The sequence below is a fragment of the Schistocerca nitens genome, chromosome 3 (assembly GCF_023898315.1).
Source record: "Schistocerca nitens isolate TAMUIC-IGC-003100 chromosome 3, iqSchNite1.1, whole genome shotgun sequence".
Classification (NCBI taxonomy): Eukaryota; Metazoa; Arthropoda; class Insecta; order Orthoptera; family Acrididae; genus Schistocerca; species Schistocerca nitens.
The window spans coordinates 363,935,436-363,961,489 of NC_064616.1; the positions used below are offsets into that span (position 1 = coordinate 363,935,436).

General features: G+C 40.1%; 1 protein-coding gene across 1 annotated transcript in view; it reads left to right on the forward strand.

Annotated features, from left to right (window-relative positions):
• LOC126248312 (exopolyphosphatase PRUNE1-like) overlaps positions 1-26,054 on the forward strand; it is a 204,237-nt gene that overhangs the window by 136,190 nt on the left and 41,993 nt on the right. The window contains exon 5 of the mRNA XM_049949186.1: positions 18,098-18,253. Within this exon, the coding sequence (XP_049805143.1) occupies positions 18,098-18,253 (156 nt within the window). The remainder of the gene's footprint in view (positions 1-18,097; positions 18,254-26,054) is intronic.

Sequence of the window (26,054 nt, forward strand, 5' to 3'; positions counted from 1 at the left end):
TGGTGTGTTGGAGCGAAATTCGGTTGGCATCCCTGCACATACCTGTGTTTAATGTGTAACTGCCAGAAGTTTCATTGTTGTATGTCTGTTAGTTATTGTTTAGTGCTGTATTGAGTAGAATGTTGTGTCGCACAGTTTGCAAATTTCGAGATTGCAGAGTCAGAGGAGCAATGCGTCCGCATTAAACTTTGATTGAAACTCAAGAAAGCCTTTACAGACACACACCAAATGATGCAGGAAGCCTACAGTGATGAGTGATTAAGCTTCACTCAGTGTTACAAATGGTTCACATTGTTCAAAAATGGCCGGACAAAGTTCAAGATGACCCTTGTTCAGAACGCCCTTTGACAGCTACTCACGGCGCTCTCATCAGGAATGTCAATGAAGTTGTGTATGTCAGTTGAAGACTAAGTGTCTGAGAGAGTGCAGAAGAATGTAACATTTCAGTTGGACCATGTCATGAAATTCTGACACAGCATCTTGGAATGCATTGTGTTGCTGCCCAATTCGTCTCATGGCTTATGAGTCCAGAAAGAACTTGGCCTTGCAATGTGTGAAGAGCTTTTGGATTGTGCAAATGAGAACAAGATGTTCCTTAAGAGAATCATAACTGGTGATGAGACATGGGTCTACGGTTATGATGTTGAGACCAATCTTCACATTGAGTTGGGGAAAGGTTCTCCAAGACTGAAAGAAGCTAGTCAGGCCAGGCCAGGCCAAATGTCAAAGCCTTGCTGATAGTTTACTTTGACTTTTAAGGACAAGTTCATCATGAATTTGTGCCACAGGGACAAACTGTTGGTCGATGGTCCTGTTGGGATGTGTTGCGATGCCAGCGAGAATATATGAGAAGGAAAGAGCCTGAAATGTGATGAAACAATTCATGGCTGTTGTATCACGCTAATGCACCCAAACATTGATTCCCGTTGGTGTGCTACTATTGCACAAAAATCAAAATAACTGTGTTGCCTCATCCTCCGTACTCTCTAGTCCTGGTCCCATCGGACTTTTTTTTTATTTTCAAAGTTGAAAACCTGTTGAAAGGATGAAGATTTGTTATAATAGACAACATAAAAGAAAATTCGCAGATAACGCTTCAAACGATTTAGCAAGAGGCATATCAAGACTGCTTCCAGAAGTGAAAATGGCATTGGGAGTGGCGTATCAATTGTAGAGGAGAGTATCTTGAAGGAGTCCATGCCCTAGTAAGTAAAAGGCAAGCGTAGAAAAATGTTGTGTACAAAGTTCTGTAATTTTTTGAACAGACCTCTTACATAGAAGTGAGTAAGAGGTAGTCTTCATAATGTTATGCCAACAAGTGACAGTGTGTCACCTCGAGGACTGATATGGAATGATGGGTCTAGTTGCAACATTTAAACATCAAAGAATGAGAGCTCCTGAAAATCATGACTGGTGACATTGTATGCAGCTATTCAACAAAATTTTATACAAGGTAAACAAAAGTGTATGGGGCTTTCTTTGTGCTATTATTTAGCCCTTTCTTGCAGAAATCGTAGACAACTTCATGAATGAAAATGTGCTAGTCGTAGAGTGAAATAGTGGCCTGGTGTTTGTTGCTTGTTTATGAGAGACTGACAATGACAATAATGAGGCTGCCCACTCACCATAGTAACATTTGTTGAACAGCTTCATTGGTGCAATGGGACACGGGTGTAACAAGTGAGAGATGATGAATCCTGCTTTGAAAATGTAGCATCGTAGGGTACCACATTGCCCCTCTCTGTAACTGAGTAGTACATGAAATGAGCTGTCACCTTTTGGAAAAGTGAAAAGAAGAGAAATCTGTATTTCAGGACTGTCAAGATTAACCTTAGATTATGAAAACAAAAAAAAGGAAATGTACATTTGGAGTAAATAAATTGAAAACTAGGGTATGCATCAACAAAAGCTTCCCAAGGTCAGTTCAATCTGTCAAGATAAAGTTAATAACTCATTCAGAAAAAAATATGATTATCCACAATGTTAATATACAGCAGTGGGGCATTCAAGCCACAATGAAGGTGGGACGAAAAAGGTTTAAGGCATCTGCTAGTTGAATGTATGCTTTCAAGAAGAAACATGGTATTGTCACGAAAAATAATGCACGTTACTAAAACTAAGGAAACTGGTGATGAGACAGCAATACTTAATGCATGTGAAGAATTTGTTGCTGACACCAGAGCTCAGGCAGAGTGTTTGCACTATAGATCAGAACGAGTTTAATTTGAAATTATGGCTGGTCGATCTCTTGCCAAAAAATGGACGAAAGATGTTTACATGATTGTACAGTTTATCAGTAACACAGTGCACAGCTGCACAGTATTGCCAGTGGTGTATGCAGATACACGCTTGCTGTCACCTCTGTTTGTCCCTTTAAAAGAGAGAACTGGGACATTTGGGCCAGGAATCAAACACAGTGTATTTCATCCGCACAGTGTTTTAGCAGTCACCTCATATTCTAAACAAGTCAACAAGGAATATTTAAAGACGTGGTGACAGAAGATGTTTTTTAAAACTGTACAAGATTATAGCAGAACAATTTTAACTGTGGGCTTATTTTCCATCCACAAAAGCTTGTCAGTGCATGAAGAGCGTGGAGCAGAAGACACAACAATATCACCAGGTGGCACATGGTACTGTCCACCACTGGATGTATTTGGCTTCCATATATTCAATAGTTTTGTCCTCACGTTTACCAACTCGGCATGACTTCTTGGTGTCGATTTGAAGTTTGGCCAGTGTAACAACATCCTTCAGATGCAGTTTCATCTTAACAGGCAGTTACGAGCACCACTATTTTGGCCAGTCTTTCAGTATCCCTGGTATCAAAGTGGCTACACCTGTGTCTTTCTAGATCACTTTTAACATCCAGTGAAATGCTATTTTGACATTGATACAGTGACATCCTGTCAGTGTGTGCGGTTTCTGACTTGTAGCTGGTGCCAGAAATCTCTTTGCTCTGATCATTTTTTTTTGTTGCAGTCCACAAATGCACTGTAAATCATTGAAATTAATGTGTCATTAAAGTAGTAGTGTAGTGCTGTTTCATTATTAATATTACTGTTGTGTATTATTTTCTTTGGATTGCAAAGCTGACACTGTTAAGGTGAAGTACATTTGTAGGAGTTGCACTATTCTCCAACGAGACTGGGATGATTAAATTGTAAAATAAAGATTATAAACCTTGTTTCATAGTAACTGTTTAGTTCCAGAATGAGATTTTCACCCTGCAGTGGAGTGGGCGATGATATGAAACTGCCTGGCAGATTAAAACTGTGTACCGGACCGAGACTCAAACTGGGGACCTTTGACTTGTACAGTCCTGAGTTCAAGTCTCGGTCCGGCACACAATTTTAATCTGCCAGGAAGTTTTAATTGTATAGTTGCTTAGGTTTGTTCATATTGATGTTGAATGACATACTCATATTACTTACTTCCTATCCATTGGGCAGACATGATCCCTCTCCTGCCTCTTCTTCCCTTGCCGTCAACATCCCATGAGTAGGAGGGTTCTGGTTGTCACTCTGCTGTAAACTACTAGGCGCTTGGGCATTAGGGAGCTGAAGGGGTAGAGTGAGTGACACACAAGCAGTGCAAACACATATTTAAGAACTGTACTTTGAGGTGGTCACAACTACTTACTACCAGAATTATGATACAAATTTTCACGTGGGGTCGATAGCTGGGGCTGATATATTGCAAATGTGCCTTTTTCTACTTAAAATACAAGGTCAAGTTGGTGATGTTTCCTTGTAAGAATTAATTGTGAAAGAAAATGATTTTCTCAGCTCCTCTTCTTTTATATGCACGATGCATGAACCATGCCTTTCATGGATGGTATATCATTTTTCCAGTTCTATACATTCTTTTAACTGGTGTCAATACTCATGTCTGTTCTTTAACAAATAGCCAGTCCTAACCTTGGCTTTCTAGAAAGAACAAAAAATGCAAAGTAGCATGTTTCACATCCTTGAATGAAACAAAAATAGGAGAAACATAACAAACACACAAAGGATGTCATTATTATATTTATGCAAAAAATTTTGTATTAGGGACTTGAAATTCAGTGGAATTATATAATGTAAAAGAGGCATTTAGACTGAAAAATACATTGAGGACTAGTATAATGAAAGCTTAGAAACATGCATTGAATGTAGTTGTCAAGAAGTATCACAGTATCAAAAAATTATGACAGTTCATACTTACAGGGTCAGTAGGTAATGGGGAATATTGACACATCTTGTTACAAAAAAGACTAAAAGAAAGCCACTACCAGTGCTGTGTATTATTTCACAAGATTGATACATTTGTGAGTTGGATAGGTGAGCCTGGTGTGGCACAGGCACAGGCAGAGGAAGTTGGGTATGGCACACAATGAAGTGAAGTGGAGGAGTGGACTGAAAGAGGCAGAGGGTCAAGACAAATCCCATCTGTGTAAGTCAAAGAAACTGGTATTAGTAGGCATCCTCTATCTTTGGGTGAAGAAACAATTGCAAGGCAGGTACGACTATTTTAAAAATTACGACGAGGTAATTTTCGAGGTGGAACATTTTTTTAACAGTGAAAATGCAGACTTTTACAACAAGAATGTTTGTCATATTATCCATCATTGGGAATGATGTGTTGCAGATGCTCCACTTGTATTCGGGAGAACAGTGGTTTAAATCCCCATCCAGTAATCGAAATGTAAGTTCTCTACGAGTTTCTTAAATTGCTCAAGGCAGATGCAAAGATGGGTACTTTGAAGAGAGACAGCCCATTTCCTTTCTCATCTGAACTCATACTACACCAGTAATGGCCTTGTCACTGACTGGAAGTGAAACACCATTCTTACTTCCTTTTTGTTTTTCATCGTTTCTTAACTCATTTAAGACAAATGCTGTGATCTTTTGAAAGGAATATACTTGATCTACTTCCCCATCCTTGTCAGATCTGATCTAGGTGCTCAATTTCTAATGACCTGTCAACTACGCTGTGGGTGTGACACCCAATTTTCCTTGCTCAGAATTCATCTTCTCTTTGCAGTTCATACCTCACTTGGCAATTAATTCCACTGTTGCCTACATTGGGTTCAACAAGCCATATCGTCCTATAAGCCTCTCTCAGAAGACACAGCAATGCATTCATGGATGTGGACGTGAATGTGGATGTAATTTCCAGTGTGGTAGTCACTGCTCAGAAATGATCACACGGAATCTGCTTGACAACATGATGTGTGGTTGCAGTGGTCTGTTGTGACAACGGTCAATTACATCCAGTGCTCGAAACATGCAGTTTTTGCTTCCCAATAAAGATGTGCATGAAATAGCTGCATTTACTGCAGAGAGTGCACTATTTTGAAACTACCTGGTAGATTAAAACTGTGTGCTGAACTGGAACTCGCATTCGGAACTTAGCATTTTGTAGGCAGTTCTCTTGTTGGCTGAGCTACTCAGGCATAATGGATGTCCTATACTTAAAGTGTCAGAGTGATTTCTGGAAGTAGGAGAGAGGTACTGGCAGAAGTGAAGCTTAGGACTTGGATTCATTCAGAATTCTCAAAGATGTGCAGAGAAAATCCCAAATTGAGAGTTGAACAAACAGTTTTGAAGACTATTAAGTAGTTAATTTTATGCTCACTGGGAATCGAACTTCAGTTCTGAAATTGCACACAACGATATCGAATACATTATTTGTGCATGTATCACAGTTATCATCAAAGTCTTATTTCTGACTTGTATGTCCCCATAATCTTCAAGTTCAGCACTAATAATGTAGATGTTGGGGAGACCAAACCCTAAGAATGTCTCCCAAAGAAGTACCATCCATCATAAAATCCTTAAAATCTTAAGTATTCCAGTGGGTATGATAACATATCAACAAAGTTAATCAACGAGTCCTCATGCGAGTTGAGTTCTATCTTAAGTTATTTGTATAATCAATCTCTTATCAGCGGAACATTTCTAGACTGCCTAAAATATGCTAAAGTTAAGCTTCTTTACAAGAAGGTGGATAAAGAGATACCATCAAATTATCGATCAGTTTCACTTTTTCCGGCTTTCTCAAAATTATTTGACAAGGTTGTGTTTAAGCATCTTCTCAAGCATCTGACTGCAAATAATATATTGTCCAAGTCACAGTTTGGATTTCTTAAGGGTTTTGATATAGAGGACGCTATTTACACTTAACAGTAAGAATGTACTTAATTCATTAGATAATAAATTAGAGGCTACTGGCATATTCTGTGACCTGTCAAAAGCCTTTGACTGTGTGAACCACAGTACTCTCGTAAGTAAATTAGAATATTATGGTGTCACCGCCAATGCTGCGAAGTGGTTTGAGTCTTATCTATCTAACAGGAAACAAAGGGTGTCGGTGTGAAATACCTGTGCAGTAAGCAGTCAGTCTTCATCTGACCGGGAATTAATTACATGTGGTGTTCCTCAAGGTTCCATCCTGGGTCCATTGATTTTTCTCATGTATGTTAATGACCTCTTATCTGTTCCATTGCCAGATGCTAAGTTTGTTTTGTTTGATACAGACATTGCAATAAGTAGCAAGTCAAGTACACATTTAGGAATAGCTGCTAATCAAATTTTCATTGACATGAATAAGTGGTTTAAAGCTAATTGACTGTCATTAAACTATGAGAAGACCCACTATATGCAGTTCAGAACCAGAGGTTGACAGTGTTAAATTTCTGGGATTACAACTCAGTAATAAATTCAGTTGGGAAGGGCATACCACAGAATTCCTTAAGCGCCTAAACAAGTCTGTTTTTGCCACGAGAATGATGTTAGATGTAGGAGAAATAAATATAAAAAAAAACTTGCATACTTTGCTTACTTTCATTCTATTATGTCATATGGGATCATATTCTGGAGCAACTCATCAAACTAAGCAAAAGTTTTTAGGGTGAAAAAGCTTATGATAATAATCATTTGTGGTGTTAATTCAAGAACATCTTAGAGAAACGTGTTCAAGGAACTTTGTATTCTAACCACTGCTTTTCAGCATATTTATTCCTTAATGAAATTTATTGCAACTATTTCCAACCATTCGCTCAATACATAGTATCAATACTAGGAATAAGAACAATCTACATAAAGACCTAAAATCACTTACCTTGGTCCAAAAAGGGGCCCAGTATTCAGGAACACACATTTTCAATAAATTGCCAGCAACCATTAAAAACTTGGTTTCAGATAAAGCACGGTGTAAACAGAGTTTGAAAGACTTTTTGATAGACAACTCCTCGTACTCCATAGATTAATATCTTAACAGAGACTGTTATGCCAGCTTAGTAAATATATCGGTTAGATTTCAGTTTTGGCAACACTTGGTCACAAGAGATTAGATTATATTAGATTAATACTTGTTCCATAGGTCATGAACACAACACTTCGTAATGATGTGGAACGTGTCAGGTTAATAAAAGATGTTTGTAGAAGTTATTACATTACACAGAATATTGCATGACACTAATGTTTATGTTGTTTTTTCCCCCCTCCCTCAATTTATATCTAAAAATTCAGCCAATGAGTAGAAGGAGTTGTCATCTAGAAATTCTTTTAATTTATTTTTAAATGTTGATTGGCTATCTGTCAGGCTTTTGATGCTGTTTGGTAGGTGACCAAAGACTTTTGTGGCAGCATAATTTACCCCTTTCTGTGCCAAAGTCAGATTTAGCCCTGCATAGTGAAGATCATCCTTTCTCCTGGTGTTATAGCTATGCACACTGCTATTACTTTTGAACTGGGTTGGATTATTAACAACAAATTTAAGTGAATATATATACTGTGAGTATCCCTAGAGCCTTAAATAGATGTCTGCAGGATGACTGTGGGTGGGCTCCAGCAATTATTCTGATTACACGTTTTTGAGCAATGAACACTTTTCTACTCAACGATGAATTACCCCAGAATATGATGCCATACGAAAGCAGTGAATGAAAGTAGGCATAGTAAGCTAATTTACTGAGATTCTTATCACCAAAATTTGCAATAACCCTAATGGCATACGTAGCTGAACTCAGACGTTTCAGCAGACCATCAGTGTGTTGCTTCCAGTTTAACCTCTCATCAATGGACACACCTAAAAATTTTGAAAATTCTACCTTAGCTACAGACTTCATTTCAAAGTCTATTTTTATTACTGGAGTTGTGCCCTTTACTGTATGGAACTGTATACACTGTGTTTTATCAAAATTTAAAGAGAATCCGTTTGCTGAGAACCACTTAATAATTTTGTGAAAAACATCATTTACAATTACATCACTTAGTTCTTGGTTTTTGGATGTTATTACTATACTTTTATCATCAGCAAAAAGAACTAACTTTGCATCTTCATCAATGTGGAATGGTAAGTCATTAATGTATATCAAGAACAGTAAAGGACCTAGGACCGAACTCTGTGGGACCCCGTACTTGATAGCCCCCAGTTTGAGGAATCAGCTGTTTTAACATTACATGAACCACTTACTTCAACTTTCTGCATTCTTCCAGTTAAGTATGAATTAAACCATTTGTGCACTGCCCCCCTCAAACCATAATGATTTAGCTTATCTAAAAGAATTACATGATTTACACAATCAAAGGCCTTTGAGAGATCACAAAAAATACCAATGGGTGATGTCCGGTTATTCAGAGCATTTAATATATGATCAGTGAAAGTGTATATAGCATTTTCTGTTGAAAAGCCTTTCTGAAAACCAAACTGACATTTATGTTAGTACTTTATTGTAACAAATATGGGAGGCTACTCTTGAATACATTACTTTCTCAAAAATTTTTGATAGAGCTGTCAGAAGAGAGATTGGGCGATAGTTGTTGACATCCGACGTATCCCCCTATTTATGCAATGGTTTTACAATAGCATATTTCAGTCTATCGGGGAAAACACCCTGCTCCAAAGAGATATTACATACGTGGCTGAGAATCCTACTTATCTGTGGGGAACAAGCTTTAAGTACCTTGCTGGAAATGCCATCAATTCCGAAAGAGCGTTTACTTTTCAGTGAGTTTATTATTTTACTGATTTCAGAGGGAGAGGTTGGTGGAAATACAGTTGTTTCAAACTGCACAGGTATGGCCTCTTCTATTATTAGCCTTGCCTCTTCTAGTGAAGATCTAGATCCTATTTTCTCCACAACATTTAAAAAATGATTATTGAAAATATTTTCAATTTCTGATTGTTTGTTAGTACACTTGTCACTCAGTTTTATGGCACTAAAGTCTTCCTGTGTTCTTGGTTGCCCTGTTTCCCTTTCAATAATATTCCAAATTGCTTTATTTTTATTATCAGAGTTACTGATCTCAGACATGATACACCTGCTTCTGGACTTTTAATAACTTTTATTAGTACCGCACAATAGTTTTTATAATATTGAACAATTTCGGGGTCAGTACTCCCTCTTGCTGTTAGATACAGTTCTCTTTTATGGTTGCAAGATATTCCTTTAGTTAGCCAAGGTTTTTTATATGTTTTCTTGGAATTATGTTTAACTATTTTCTTGGGAAAACAATTTTCAAATACCCTTAAAAATGTATCGTGAAATAAGTTATATTTCATGTTTGCATCGGGTTCCTTATACACTTCGTCGCAGTCTAGCTGCTGTAGGCTTTCCCTAAAGTTTGCAATATTTATGTTGTTAATTGAACACACTGTTTTGAAATTCTGATTTGATATACTGCATGGAGCTATGTCATTTACTGTAACTAGCTGTGCACCATGATCTGAAAGACCATTCTCAACAGGATAAGCATTTATGTCCTTAAACTTATCTTGGTCTATAAAAAAGTTATCTATCAATGTCCTGCTGTTCTTTGTTATCCGAGTAGGAAAATCAATGACGGAGCTCAAATTGAAAGAACTGAGTAATACTACAAGGTCATTCTTCCTATTACACTCTTTCAGAGAATCAACATTGAAATCCCCACAAATGATAATTTGCTTCCCCCTGTCTGACAGATAGCACTACAAAGCATCCAAGTTTTCTAGAAATAGCTGGAAATTCCCTGAGGGGGACCTATACACTGTTACAATTATGAAAGTGCCATCATTTAGTTTTAGTTCAGTGGCACATGCTTCCAAATGTTGCTCTACACAAAATTTTTTAGTTTCTAAATTTTTTACATTGTGGAAGCTTGTGACATATAAAGCAACTCCTCCTCTCATCATATTATCTCTACTTACATGTGCAGCTAATTTGTACCCATTGATGCTAACCTTTTGCATATCAGTGACAATGTGATGCTCAGACAGGCATAGTACATCTATTACATTCTCAGTTTCTATATCTTCTAAACAAAGCAGAAGCTCATCAATTTTATTCTTCAATCCCCCAATATTTTGATGAAATATACTAACATTATTTTTCACTTTACTTTTGTGAGTATCTTGAACTTTTTTAACATCTTTAGTACTTGCCTGGCTGAGTTTCCCACTGGACACTGATCTTACACTAAAAAAGAGTTTCCACCATGAGATGTAGTTCCTCCCCCCTTTAAATTTCCTGCTATCAGCCCAGCCAGTTTACCCTTCCCTTTCTTGTTGAGGTGTAGGCCATGTCTAGTATGTGAATCAACAGGAACCACACAAATGTGTGACCCTGCACCAGATCCAAGTAGCCGTTCCAACTCCAAATTAACTCTCCTGACAGAAGAGCTCAAATGAGGTCGGTTGTGGCGCTCCAGAACCGACACAAACCCAACACTGGTATGACTCGATGTTGATGCAATCTTTGCCAGGTCACATTCTATGCTGTACCCCAGATCTCTGTCAATACTGTTGCCCGGCCCACCCACAATAACCATGGTATCTTCCTTAGTAAAGCCTCTACATAGTAAACCTAAATCCTCTGTAACCTGCCCCAGTCCAGCACTAGGTTTGAAAAAACTTGTGACCTGGTATTCTGACCCTAATTCATCCTGCGGAGGTTGGCCCACACCCCTAGCATGCAAACTACCTAGCAACAAGACTTTCTTTCTCTTTGCAGACTTCCCTACATTCTTATTCAATTTGCTGCTGAAAGCATGTTGAGCCCTGTCTACATCTACTGTGAGAGGCTCATCAGTTTCTGACTGAGGCAACAGGTCAAACCTATTTTGTACATTAATAACAAAGCTGTCAGAAGAATTTCTTGGCCTGTTATGCCTGTTGCCACTTCCCACCCCTGTTTACCCTTCTCCCCCCTTAACCTGCCCAGTTCTCGCCTAGCCTCATCTAACTCAGCCTGAAGGGCAGCAATTTTCCCTTCCTGTTCCACAATCTTTCTATCTCTACTGCATAGCCTAGACAACCACTGATGAGTCTCACTCATTTTCCCAATTCCCACGCCACTACAAACGCCCCAATGAAAAAAGTTACTACATCCATCACACCAGACCCCAGAGCTAACGATTCTACGGCACGTCAGGCACTTTACACTCATGGTACAAATCGATTTTAGTGACAGAAAGACAATTAAGTTACCGGAAAACAATAAAAATATGTGTACAAAAAATTAGGCCTACTCGCGACAATGTAAGCAGTGGTTCAGAAGTTTATTACTGGAAATTACTTAAGAGATGACGATACTCTAGAGATATAAAGGGGCAGCAAACGTACACTCCTGGAAATGGAAAAAAGAACACATTGACACCGGTGTGTCAGACCCACCATACTTGCTCCGGACACTGCGAGAGGGCTGTACAAGCAATGATCACACGCATGGCACAGCGGACACACCAGGAACCGCGGTGTTGGCCGTCGAATGGCGCTAGCTGCGCAGCGTTTGTGCACCGCCGCCGTCAGTGTCAGCCAGTTTGCCGTGGCATACGGAGCTCCATCGCAGTCTTTAACACTGGTAGCATGCCGCAACAGGGTGGACGTGAACCATATGTGCAGTTGACGGACTTTGAGCGAGGGCGTATAGTGGGCATGCGGGAGGCCGGGTGGACGTACCGCCGAATTGCTCAACACGTGGGGCGTGAGGTCTCCACAGTACATCGATGTTGTCGCCAGTGGTCGGCGGAAGGTGCACGTGCCCGTCGACCTGGGACCGGACCGCAGCGACGCACGGATGCACGCCAAGACCGTAGGATCCTACGCAGTGCCGTAGGTGACCGCACCGCCACTTCCCAGCAAATTAGGGACACTGTTGCTCCTGGGGTATCGGCGAGGACCATTCGCAACCGTCTCCATGAAGGTGGGCTACGGTCCCGCACACCGTTAGGCCGTCTTCCGCTCACGCCCCAACATCGTGCAGCCCGCCTCCAGTGGTGTCGCGACAGGCGTGAATGGAGGGACGAATGGAGACGTGTCGTCTTCAGCGATGAGAGTCGCTTCTGCCTTGGTGCCAATGATGGTCGTATGCGTGTTTGGCGCCGTGCAGGTGAGCGCCACAATCAGGACTGCATACGACCGAGGCACACAGGGCCAACACCCTGCATCATGGTGTGGGGAGCGATCTCCTACACTGGCCGTACACCACTGGTGATTGTCGAGGGGACACTGAATAGTGCACGGTACATCCAAACCGTCATCGAACCCATCGTTCTACCATTCCTAGACCGGCAAGGGAACTTGCTGTTCCAACAGGACAATGCACGTCCGCATGTATCCCGTGCCACCCAACGTGCTCTAGAAGGTGTAAGTCAACTACCCTGGCCAGCAAGATCTCCGGATCTGTCCCCCATTGAGCATGTTTGGGACTGGATGAAGCGTCGTCTCACGCGGTCTGCACGTCCAGCACGAACGCTGGTCCAACTGAGGCGCCAGGTGGAAATGGCATGGCAAGCCGTTCCACAGGACTACATCCAGCATCTCTACGATCGTCTCCATTGGAGAATAGCAGCCTGCATTGCTGCGAAAGGTGGATATACACTGTACTAGTGCCGACATTGTGCATGCTCTGTTGCCTGTGTCTATGTGCCTGTGGTTCTGTCAGTGTGATCATGTGATGTATCTGACCCCAGGAATGTGTCAATAAAGTTTCCCCTTCCTGGGACAATGAATTCACGGTGTTCTTATTTCAATTTCCAGGAGTGTATTTAGCACACTAAACTATCAGTAAATGCACTCAAAATTGCGGTATGAAGTTTAATCAGAAAGCTCAAAAGTTCGGCCTGGCCGCGATATGTAAACAAAACGAACTTTACGTGATTACTGTGAAAATACGCGAGTAAGACAAAAACCTTTAATGGTATGCTTGAAGAGCACTATAATTAATGTAATAAATTAGTTTAAAGTGTTAAAAACAGTTTATTACTACTTAAATTACTTATCTTGTACGAGAGCTGTGACTCAGACGTCCGTATAGCAGGCCCAGTCAAGATTAGATATTTTGTGTATGATAAATTTATTAATAGTGCATAACAGTGTTTCATTCTGACAGCGTGTTAGTTCTGTGAATATTAGCTGTTCCAGTTTACTGCATTGTATTAACCAGTTTCGACTATCTCCTGACAAATGATCAGGGTAGTAAGTATTACATTCAAATGTCTTATGTTTTTATTTTTATGCTTTCTGACATGTTCCACACCCACAAGAATCATCTCATTTTTTGGGTCTATGGAACATAAACTGAATCTAATCCAGTCTAAAAGTAACAAACAAGTTCAAGTTAAACTTAATAAGTTTTTGCTTGTCCGTGATTAGTTGATACACTCACTGTCACTGAATGAGTAAAACACCTGAAGATGTTTATTTTCGTACTTTTGCAGGTAGAGGTATGATAGCAATTTTAAGCACCAGCATAATGTTTCTTGACTTTTTTTACAACAAATTCTACCAGAAATAATACATTTGACATTTTTATAGTACTTTCATAACATACAATTTCAAATTAAAAAGCCAACAATATGACTCTTCAAGTTTAGAAAGAGTTTAATTCAGTTCTGTACCAACACTTGTTAGTGAAAGTAGGATCGTATTACGTGTGAAATGAAATTCGTGATTCGATCGAGGATGTCTTAGTAAGGAGGATGCCACACATTATGTGAGATTGAGAGCCATTGACAGTCGCTGCCACACGACCACCACGAGAACCACGGTCTGTGGGCCCCCAGATGGCCCGCTCTCTTTCTTTTACAGATGTTGCTGCAGCTGGCTCTTTTTTGCAGGACAGCCCTCCTCAATCTCAAACAGAAAAGAAGAAAAAGCACAAGTCCCCGGACAAGGAGCCTCTGGTGTTGCCAGTGGTCCCGTCCCCACCTTTGCAACCTGGCTCTGACCTGCTGTTCATGGATGTCGCCCCCTCCTTGTCGGTGACGGATGAGTGGTGACCCGGCATCATGACCGGCCTGTTCACCCCCCATTTGAATCATCATTCTGTGGTTATCCAATGGAATTGTAATGGATATTACCGTCACCTTCCAGAGTTGATATCCCTTAGTTTGTTTTACTCTGCAGCTTGTGTGTTTCTACAGGAATCTCATTTTACTGATGAGTACTCTCCGACCCTTCATGGGTTCCATGCTTTCTATCGAAATTGGGTCGGCCCCCTGCGGACCTATGGTGGCGTTTGTACATTGGTCTGTACAGACGTTGCTAGCACGTGGATTCCTCTTCAAACTAGATTGGAAGCGGTTGCTGTTAGGGTCAACCTGGACTCTGGGGTCACAGTTTGCAATCTTTATCTCCCTCCTGACAGGACTCTTATGCCTGCTGCCTTAACTGCCCTTCTTCAGCAACTTCCTCCTCCTCTGGGATTTTAATGCTCATCATCCCTTGCGAGGCAGTGCATTTCCATCTAGTCAGGGTCTTCTCATGAACCAATTTCTTGCTTTCTTAATGATGGCTCCCCTACCCATTTCAGTGCTGGCCATGGTACCTTTTCTGCCTTTGATCTTTCCCTTTCTTCTCCCTCCCTCTTCCCTTCCTTACACTGGTCATCACACGACGACCTTTGCAATAGTGACCACTTCCTGTTGATTCTCTCGCTCCCTGATGGACAGGTTACCTTGTTGGTCTTTCCAACATGCCGATTGGCTTCTATATACTGTGCATGTAGTTTTTTCTCCCCCTCTGTCAGGTTGTATTGATGACGTCCTACGCGATGTGTCTGATGCGATTGTACGCACTGCTAGCCTTGCTACTCCATGCTCATCTGGACCGTTCCACCTCTGGCAGGTTCCGTGGTGGAGTACGGTCATTGCCATTGCCATCCATGATCGCCGTCGAGCTTTGCAACACCTTAAGAGGCACCCTTCCGCTGCCAATCTTATTACCTTTAAACGCCTTTGCGCTAAAGCCTGTTACTTACTCAAACGGAGCAAACAGGTATGTTGGGAACACTTTGTTTCTTCCCTCGGTTCTACTGTCCCTATGTCACAGGTATAGGCTACACTTTGCTCTCTCCAAGGTTTCCATTGGTAGTCTACCCTCTCGGGCCTTGCCCTCCTGGATGGCCTTTGCACGGACCCATTGATTCTTGCTGAACATCTTGCGACCAATTGTGCAACAGCATCAGCATCAACCTCCTATCCGGCTGCTTTCCTTCACCAGAAACAGCGGGCCGAAGCTTCTGCCTTGTGTTTTACCCCTTGTGAGTCAGAATCTTACAACGAACTTTGCCCTGAATGGGAACTTCTTGCCGCACTTTCTTCTTCTCATGATATGGCTCCTGGCCCAGACTCCATTCATAATCAGTTGCTTCAACATCTCAGTGCTCCACAACGACAACATCTTCTCCCGGTGCTTAACCGTATTTCGATCCAGGGTGACTTCCCTTCTCAATGGAGGAATAGCATTGTGGTTCCCGTCCTAAAGCCTGGTAAGAAAGCTATCGGCCAATTAGTCTGACAAACATTGTATGTAAGTTACTTGAATGGATGGTAGTCCGTCGGCTCAATTGGGTTCTCGAATCTCGGGATCTATTATCCCCTTACCAGTGTGGCTTCCGAGAGGGACGGTCTCTGATCGATCATTTACTTTGCTTGGACTCCGCAGTTCGGCAGGCTTTTTCCAAACGCCACCATTTGGTTGCAGTATTTTTCAACCTTCGCAATGCCTGTGACATGGCTTGGCGCCATCATATCTTTCTTACACTTCAAGGGTGGGTTCTTCAGGGCCCATTCCTGATTTTTATCCGCCAGTTCCTGTTCCATCGGTCGATCAGCATTCGGGTTGGTACTGTTGTCAGTTCTCCACGGACCCAGGAGAATGGCATCCCACATGGTTCCGTATTGAGTGTACTTCTTTTCCTCATTGCTATAGGTGGACTTGTGGCCTCCGTCGGTCCTTTGGTCACCCCTGCTCTGTATGTGGATGATTTCTACATTTGGGTTAGTTCCTCTTTGATGGCCTCTGCAGAGCAGCAGCTCCAGGGTGCTGCTATATGGCGTGCCTCTGCGTGGACCTTCTCACATGAGTTTCAGTTCTCCTTTAAAATCGCGGCAGATGTTACTTTCCGCACAGTCCATGTACAGTGCAGAGCAGCTTGGCCAAGTGCCATGTGCTACTTTCTATACATCTTGCACTTGTTGCCTATCATATGATTCCCTGTAATTATTTGTTTAACAGCAGAGGTCAAGAAATTCACACCCAGTGCAGTTTCATAAATGAATTGCGATTAGAGGATCACAATAAAGTCCCTTTCTGAAGCTGCTTAAGTAAGCACCACTCCCATCTTACAAACAAAGCTTGCAGTCTTTACTCCAGTTGGCATGTCTGTGCAAAAATTGAGTATATCCTGTAGAACCATGCCCCTCCCCCCGTTGGGACAGTGGTCTGGTGATGTACTATATGAGAACATGAGGGCAAGAATGCTTGAAGTTCCAGCTGACCATGACTGATCGCTAGAAGGGAGGTTCACCTTATTGTGCTCCAAACATATTGTACCCACTTCACATTTGCATTTGCCATCTGAGAAGCGGTAATTTACTCCCTGCAACACATTGTCTCTTCCTGCACCATTATTCAGAGGTTAACTGCAACTGGACTAGGAGATTACCATCCCATACATAGGCTGCCATTAACAAGATATCATAGACAGCTGCATTTGTAGGTGGTGCCGTGCCAGGAAACATGGACTGCTGATGAACGATGTTGCATTGTCTTCAGCAATGTGTCACAGTTCCGCACTGCCACGGGTGACCATTGTGAGAAAGTATGGAGGCAACCCGTGGAGAGATCCCATTCTTTCAGTGTTTTGGAAAGGCACAGCTGTTCTACCCTTTGTGTCATGGTGTGGGAAATCATGTGGTATGACTTCAGGTCCTATTTGACAGTGATTTTTGAGGGTACTCTCCCCAGGGGTACATCATGGACATCCTGCGTCCTTTTTTGATAACGTCATAGTGCCATTTTTGAATAGGACAAGCTTGTCCACACGTGGCGTATATCTCTCTGAGCTGTCTGCATGAGGTTGAGATACCTTTGTGGTCAGAATGATCTCCAGATCTGTCCCTGATAGAAAGTGTGGGACCAGCTCAGGCATCAGCTTCATCCCAGTGGCAGTACCCAGGATACTGTGGACCAGTTAGAACTGTTGTGGGCCAGCTTGTCTCGGCAATGGATATGATGACTTTATGACACTCTTCCCAACTGAATCGGTGCATGCACCAAGGCCAGAGGAGGTTGCAGTGTTATACCAATAGCCCAGTTATTTGTAAATTTGTCTTGACTTTGTAATCACTGAGTAATGTCATGTACCTCTCAACCTGTGAATTTTCATTTCATTTCTTCCTCCCCTCTTTGGTGCTTCCTTTCTTTTAGGTAGTTTATTTTGATTGATTGTAGATGTCAGAGAGAGGTTTACAGGGTAGCTATGAAGAGTACGGTTCTGAGAGTTATTTCCCCTTGACTTCACAGGTGATGCTGTGCATATGGCCAAGAAATAATCAGTTTATGCTTTGTGTGTACTCCATTAGATGGGTAATGCACCACTCATATCAGCTTTATACTATGATTCCTAGGCTGATAAAACCAGGTAGCCAAGTTTGAATTCAGGAATGAAACTAGTCCAAGACATGAATGCATTTTCCATCATTTCTGTCAAATATGTGTTGTTATTTTACAATTTTTTTATCATGTTAGTCTTTTTATTGTAATATTGCCAATTACAGTTATTTCATAATAATGTTTTTACTAAGTCCACGTAAATGCATTGTTTGGTTGATATAGACTTATTTTTCAGGACTTCTTGGGCATGTCAGATGCAGAAGAAGAAGTAGAGAGATTTGCTGAGAGTCACCAGTATAAAGCTGTTGTGATTTTAGGAGTATCCAAATTAGGCAATGAATTAAAGAGAGAGATTGCAATTTTTTCACAAGAAAGAAGTTTGCTTAAAGTGGTATGCATTTAAAGATATATCTATGTACTGTCAGATCTACTAGTGTGGATTTTGTTTCAGAATGCTGGAACTGTTTTGTGTTATATGTTTCATATTCAGTGTTTGATAATGCTTTCATTTGAGGTATAAAACTTAACTATTGAACAAGTATGAGGTCTAAGAGAAAGTGAGTTTATTTCTTCACTTCATGTTTCAACAGTAGTGTAAGTTGCAAGCATTCTCATCAAGTTAGGTGGTGTAGTTGTAAGATATTGAGTTCATATTCTAGAGGATGACTTTTCAAAGCCCTGTCAGTGCATCCAGATTTAAGTTTTCAGTGATTTCCTTAAGGTGACTTCTGGATTAGTTCCTCTGAAAGGCCATGGGAGATGATTTACTTCCCCAATCCAAGCTTGTGGTCCGTTTCTATCTCATTGTCACTGAGGTGTTAAAACCTAATTATCTTCCTTTCATTCAAAAGCATTCCTTCCTATCAGAAGCAGCCTACATAGTAACATAATACAGTATTTTATGTTGTGGGAACAAATGTAATGATGTCAAAAAAAACGCTTCAAATGATCCACAAAACTACTGTTGACATCCATTTGTTGTAGAATCTGAAAACATATTGTCTTCCATCCAAATAAACATGAATTCTGAAAACATTGGACATGTGAAACCTAACCCGGACTTTTCACATATAGCCTGAAAGCCATGGATGATGACACTCATATATATGCCATATTTTTTGGCTTTGAAAAAGTATTTGACTTGATACCACACCAACCCTTATTAACAAAAGAACAGTCATATTTGCTATGAAATAAAGTCAGTGAGCGGACTTAGGATTTCTCAATAGGAAGCACATAGCATGGCTGTAGCTGATGTAGAATTAACGACGGTATAAGGGTGTCTCAGGGAAGTGTGTTCAGACCATTACTATTCAGTTGTTATAGATCGTACATCATATTGATGTGGATGTGGAACTGTGGCTGATCAATAACTCATAGAAAAAGGATACCAATCTTCGTAAAAAAATAAATAAATAAATAAATAAATAAAAAAATTTAAAAAAATAAAAAAAAATTTAGCAGCCAATTTTGATGCTTCATTAGTGTCATCTTGAGGCCTATATATGAAAAATGAATGGAGACATCCAAACATTGGTGCAGATAGAATAGGCACCATATTAAACTGGATACCGTGTGCGTCTATTTATTTGACATGTGCAGCCCAGTTGTTGTGTGTCTGGAGTATACATGTAAGTGAATGGAAGTCCACGGTTTCCAGTTCAGTTAAGCATACCTCTTCTATGTGCGCCAGTGTTTAAATGTCTCCATTTGTTTTTCATATAACGGCCTGAAGATGATGACAATGAAGCGTTGAAACTGATTGCTTAAATACAGTGGAGTCTTGATAGTTCGAGGTGAACGGGACCGGAACCACCTCGAACTATCGAAAACTCTGACTATCGAAATTTTAATGGGAAAAAGAAATATTATGGTATTGTAAGTAATACAGGTCAAAATATGAACTTTTGTTTTAATAAAGTATTTACACATACGTTTTCATTGGCAGAATAACCATAATTATTTATTTAGACAAGTAATAGTGAAGTGTCTTTTGTTTAGCGAAGCTGCAACGTTTCCTCGCAGCAATGTCACGCCACCGTCTCAGGAGCAGTAGGTCAATTGGTGTCGCCTCAGGCTGTTGTTCCAAGTAGCATATGGCAGCCTCGAGAGCAGCGTAGCAATCGGTGTGACTCATCATCGGTGCAGCCTCTGCCTCATCATCCTCGTCACTCTCACACTGTGATAGAATGTTAACCATGTCAATTATAGAAGAGTTTGTCACTTCCAATTGTTCGTCCAAATTTAATCACTTGCCTACTTCCACCTCTTCTGCTTCGTCACACCCTGGCAATCTTCTGATTACTTACACAATGGTTGATCGTCACCATCTGCTAAATCTTCAGTATCTGTGTCTGGCATACTTTCCTGTAGAATTTTCCTCCATGACTTAGAAATTGTGTCTGACTTTATTTCGCTCCAAGATTCGCTAATCCAGTTCACGACCTCCTTCAAAGTCACTTTCTTCAAAGCTCCTACAATGCTTTCGTTGTCTTCAGAATGCAGGATTGGCTGTAGCAATCGCCGTCGATACTTTTTTTTTTTTTTTAGACATTCCAGAACATCCTGATCCATGGGCTGAATGAGTCACGTAACGTTTGGTGGGAAAAACAAGGCACAGATACCGTCGCACTGCAGTTCTCCTGCACTTGGATGTGAGGATGCATTATCCATGAGCAAAATTGCTTTGCATGGTAGTCCCCTTTCTTTTAAAAAATTCTTGCAGTCAGGTACAAATGAGTTAAAAATCAGTTCTTGATGATTTCCTGATTCATCCAGGCATTATTCTGATGTGTATAGACAACCAGAAGAGCTGAGATGGATACATTCTTGAATGCTCTTGGCTTGGCAGACTTCCCAATCACAACTAGTTTTAGTTTGTGGTTTCCAGTTGTATTTGAAGCTGCCATAACTGTGAGCCACTCTTTGCATTTTTTGTGCCCAGGAGCACTTTTTTCTTCACAAGAAGCAGGTGTTCTTGCTGGTAACATTTTAAAATTTAGCCCAGTTTCGTCACAGTTATATATTTGTTCATTAGACAAATTTTAGTCAGTTATGATTTTTTTAAACTCGATGATAATTTTTGTAGTAGTAGTAGTAGTAGTAGAGGGGTTTTGTGGGCGCACGACAGCAAGGTCTTCAGCGCCCGATAATTTTTGAAACGGCCTGAGCATCACCAGAGAGTTTTTCTCCACATATGTCTAGCTGACGCACTCCATACCTCTTCTTCCACTTGTTGTGCGAGCCCACACTAGTGGCGAAATTGTCATCTCCTTCCTGCAGCTGGTTTCTGAAAAACAAAGCTTTTTCTTGCAAGATTGGGCCAGAAATCGGAGCACCCTTATGTCTCTGTTGGGTAAACCACATGAACAATGCATCACTTGTTTTTTCGAAGTCTGACTTCTTTATACTTCTTCGACTGAGAGATTCGTGTGAGCATTTCTGTGAAAAAAACTGTTCCAATTTAAGTCGGTTTCTTCGCCAGTCACCAGCAGTAACTTCACCGACACCATATTCGAGAGCAAGTTTTTTAATTGTTTCTCCTTTGTCAAGTCGTCTTAGTGCTTCTAATTTTAGATGCAAAGGCACAAATTTCCTCTTTTTTGTTAAAGCACTCATCTTTGTAAGGTGTACAACAGAACACACAATCAACAAACAAAACGACACAACACGGTACAGTACAGGTACTGTGAACTACAGCAACGTATGAACTCCCCAGGTTTGATCGGTAGCAGCCGGCAGCAGTCGGGGTATTTCGTGCCAGACTGACAACAGATGTTCGTGCAACAGGGCAGTGAGCTAATCGTTGGTGTTTATTGCATTGTTGTCTGCTTTGTCACTGAGCTGTACTCTCCCTATCTATCTTTTGCAATGATGTTTTCATTATTTGTCATGTCAGAGGAAAAAAAAATAGATCGCTGCAACCTTTTTTTAAAAAAAGAGGCTCGGATTATTGGACACTCAAACTATCGAGACTCTACTGTAAAAAAATTTTTTTTGGGAGGTATTACAACTGTTGGTATCCTCCTCCTACGAGACTTACTGTTCATGTTACATGTTAATGAGTTGATTGGCAATCTTAAATAGTAAGCTCTGACTTTTTACAGATGATAGTTCTCAAATGAAGTAATATCTAAATAACTTGGAGTCACAGTTGGAATCAGTCAATTTATACAAATGTCTGGATCCAACACTGCATGGGGATATGAAATGGAATGTTCACATGAGTTCAATATTAGGTAAAGCAGGTGACAAACATCAATCCATTGGTAAGAGACTGGAAAAAAGACTTAGTCTACAAAAGTGATTGCATACAAAGCATTTTTGCGATCTATACTAGAATATTGCTCAAGTGTGTAGAGTCATACCAGATAGGACTAACAGAATATAGAAAAAAAAAATTGCAGCAAGAAGAGTCACAGGTTTGTTTGACTCATGACAGAGTGCCATGGAAATGCTAGAAAACCTGAACTGGCATATGCTTGAAGATAGACATAACTGTACTGCAAAAACCTATTTAACAAAGTTTCAAGAATCCATTTTAGATGAGGAATCTAGAAATATAATACACTGGTGTGCAAAACTTAAGGATGAAAGTAACTCCCATGATGTGTCAGTGCAAAGTAACATAATTCAATGAAATTTTTAACAGAAATGACACTTTCATTCAAAGACAATAATTGCACTGAAGTTATTGTGATCCACAATGATCCCCTGGATGCTACAAAAGGCTAGACGTGGTTCTTAGTAGGGTGTGTGATCACAAGAGACAACAATGGGTACTTTGCATTTTTTAAACCTAGTGTAGGTCCGTGTCAGGTGATAGAGGATTTAAGTTTCCTCTGTAATTACTTTACCAAGAAAGATACAGTGGTTATTGTGGGTGGGCCAGCAACAGTATTGGCAGAGATGCTGGGTACAGTATAAAGTGAGTATAAAGTGTGACCTAATAAAGATTGCATCAGCATCAAGACATCATTTGAATACTTCTGTCAGGAGAGTTAACTGGGAGTTGGAACAGCTGCTTGGGTCACGTGGAAGGTCACTTGTTGGTGTTGCTTCTCTTGGTAGGTGAGATTATACAGGGTGAAATAGTTCAAAGTAGCCGTTGTCCTCTTTGAATGCGAATGCAATATTCCGGCTTCTGAAAGAAGGTAAACAGCTACAATGCTGAACAGTTTTATGCAATAATGATCATTAACATTCTTCTCTCAGCATTCAGTTTATTTCATTAGTGAAGGTAGACATTTCTCTTTTCAGTCTGCCAGATGACTTTCCCGACTAAAGAAAGAATTGAAATTGTGGAAGCATATGTGAAAACAGGTTCGATTAAGGAAACTTCGGAAATTTTTGGGGTCAAATATCTGGACAGAGAACAACCAGCAAAGATAGCAATGCAGAGTCTGTAAAAAGTCAGCATATCTATGGATCTGTGCAAAATATAGAACGACAAAGAATTGCCTCAGTTTGCACACCAGAAGTTATTCGCCGAAGAATTATTCAGAGCCCAAAGTAGTCTACACATAAATTGGCCCAACAGGCGTATGTAAGTAGGAGGAGTTGCCAGCAGATATTGAAAAGTGTTAATTTGAAGCCATATCATGTGATGATTGTGCAGCAATTACAGAAGAATAGCAGTCAGAAACATATAGATTACTGAACATGGCTTTTGAATAGCACCAGTGATGTTTGTTCGAACCTTCCCATTGCATCATGAATGATGAAGAATGCTTTCATCTTTCTAGTCACGTTAATTCACAGAATGCGAGGTACTGGACAATGGAGAACCCTAACACTGTATGTCAGCAACCATTCCATGATGAAAAAAAAACTGGCATTTGGTGTGGTGTAACAGGAACGCATGTCATTGGCCTGATATTTTCTTTGACACTAACCTCATTATAGTTACGTATATGGAAAGTTTTGAGACTTTTGTGTTCAACTCACTGAATGTGAAAGATAATACTGCTTCTTCCATCAAGATGGGCGACATGCCACATGTCTAAGGTATCCGTGGAATGAGTCCACGATGTCTTCACTGAGGAACGAACTGTCGGCAAACATTTATGGTCACCACGTTCGCTGTGTCTAACAATGTATGATTTTTTTTTTCCTGTGGAGTCACTTGATGAGGGAGGTGTATGAAACCTCCACACAGAATACAGGAACTGAAAAACAACATCCACCGTGAAGTTGCTGCCATCAGTATCCGAACTTTATGCTGGATGTATCTGAATATGCTTGGACATGTATGGCTGTATATTGATGTTGCAGGATGTCACTTTCAGTATCTTCTGTAAATGTATTTTTCTCTACATTTTTCATTGTAAATAAATGATAGGTCCATTTCAGCTGTTTGTTTGTGTAATTTCACTGCATTTCCTTTACACTTATGTGGGCTACTTATATCTGTGCCATCCTGTATTGGCATGACCTACATCTCAACAGGAAATGGAAGGGTTAACTGGCTGGGCTAACAGCAGAAAGTTCAAGGGGCAAGCACTGCTATGAGTGGGAATGTATCAGTGATCACAGGTATAGAGCAGAATTTTTTAAAATGATAATTAGGACAGAAAGAAGTCAAGTTCTAAGGCAGGACAGGACTGTGAAATAAACCTTTAGTTTGAGAAAGTGACCCAACAGAATAATTTTGGCACATTGGGTCAGCAAACACAGCAGTTGGTTAAAATTTTTTGCTGATCAGCAGAAATTTTATTTCCACCCAGTTTTATCTCAGTCAGTGTGAAATACCAACTACCTTTACTGCATCAAAATATTTGAGGGCCAAGAAGTAAAATTAATTAACTGCTTATCTGCATTGATGAATTAGTGTCATCCAACTCAGTTAACATAATAAGCCTCTCTGAATATCATGTGACCACTGGTGTAGATGTGTTAAGTGTTGCAAGATTTAGGTTAGCTTCTCTTTTTGTAGGGCAGAAATGAAGATGGAGGAGTTGCCACATTCCTCATGAATTGTCATAAATTTAATAACATAGACAGTCATAAAATTTGCGTAGAGCAACATATGGAAGTATGTGTAACAGACCTAGAATTTCATAATAAATCATTCCTAATAAATCATTCCTAATAGTAAGTGTATACTGAGTACCAGCAGGTAATTTTAATCTATTCATAAATCACTTTGAAGGTATATTGGCCTATTTAACAATAAAAAAGAAATAATTAGTGGCTGCTGATGATTTTAATGCAGATTTTCTTGAAAACTCTTCCTGAAAGAATTTAGTGCAGTTGTAGCATTATCATTCAACTTAATTCATACGGTTAGCTTTCCAATTAGAATAGCTAAGGACTCAAAGATGGCCATTGATAATATCTTTATAGAAATGTGTAATGAACAAAGTTACATTATAAAACCAATAATAAGTAGCCTCTTAGACCATGACAAGAGGTCCTTTCGCTAAAAATAAATAGTGATCAATGTATAAAATCTTCAAGAGGGTAGTCAGTAAGCCAAAAATTTATTGTTTTAGGAAACTCCTCAAAGACATGAATTGGAATGATGCGTACAATGCTCATAGCATGAATGAGAAAGACAATACTTTTCTTAATAATGTCGTTAACATCTTTGAAAACTGCAGAACTAATGCAGATTAGATCAGTCAAAACAAACATGAATTACTCAAGGAATAAAGGTATCCTATAAGACAAAAAGGAAACTACATATGTCAGAAATAGCTCTGATGTAAATGCTATATTTTATCATTACAGAACATACAGCAAAATATTGAAGATGGTAATACGGACATCAAAGCAAATGCATTATCAGAATAGGATAGTCACTTCAGATAACAAAATATCAACAAAATGGGATATAGTGAAGAAAGAGACTGGTAGAACCAGAAATGAAAAAGAGCACATAACATTAAGAGTAAATGACACATGGGTAACACATGTGTGCAGTGTTGCCGAACTTTTCAATAGGCACTTCATAACTGTTACTGAAAAGATGGGGTCGTTAGGTTCAGTATATTATGCCATGGAATATCTCAGAACAGTCACTACACACAAACACAGTAATATGAGTTTGGCCCTCGCAACACTGGTAGAAGTAATGTCCACCATAAAAGCCTTGAAATAAAAAAATTCTAGTGGCTATGATAAAATATCAATGAAGTTGATTAAACAGTGTGCCTCTTTGTGACATTTTAAGTTGTTTGTGTAACCAGTCT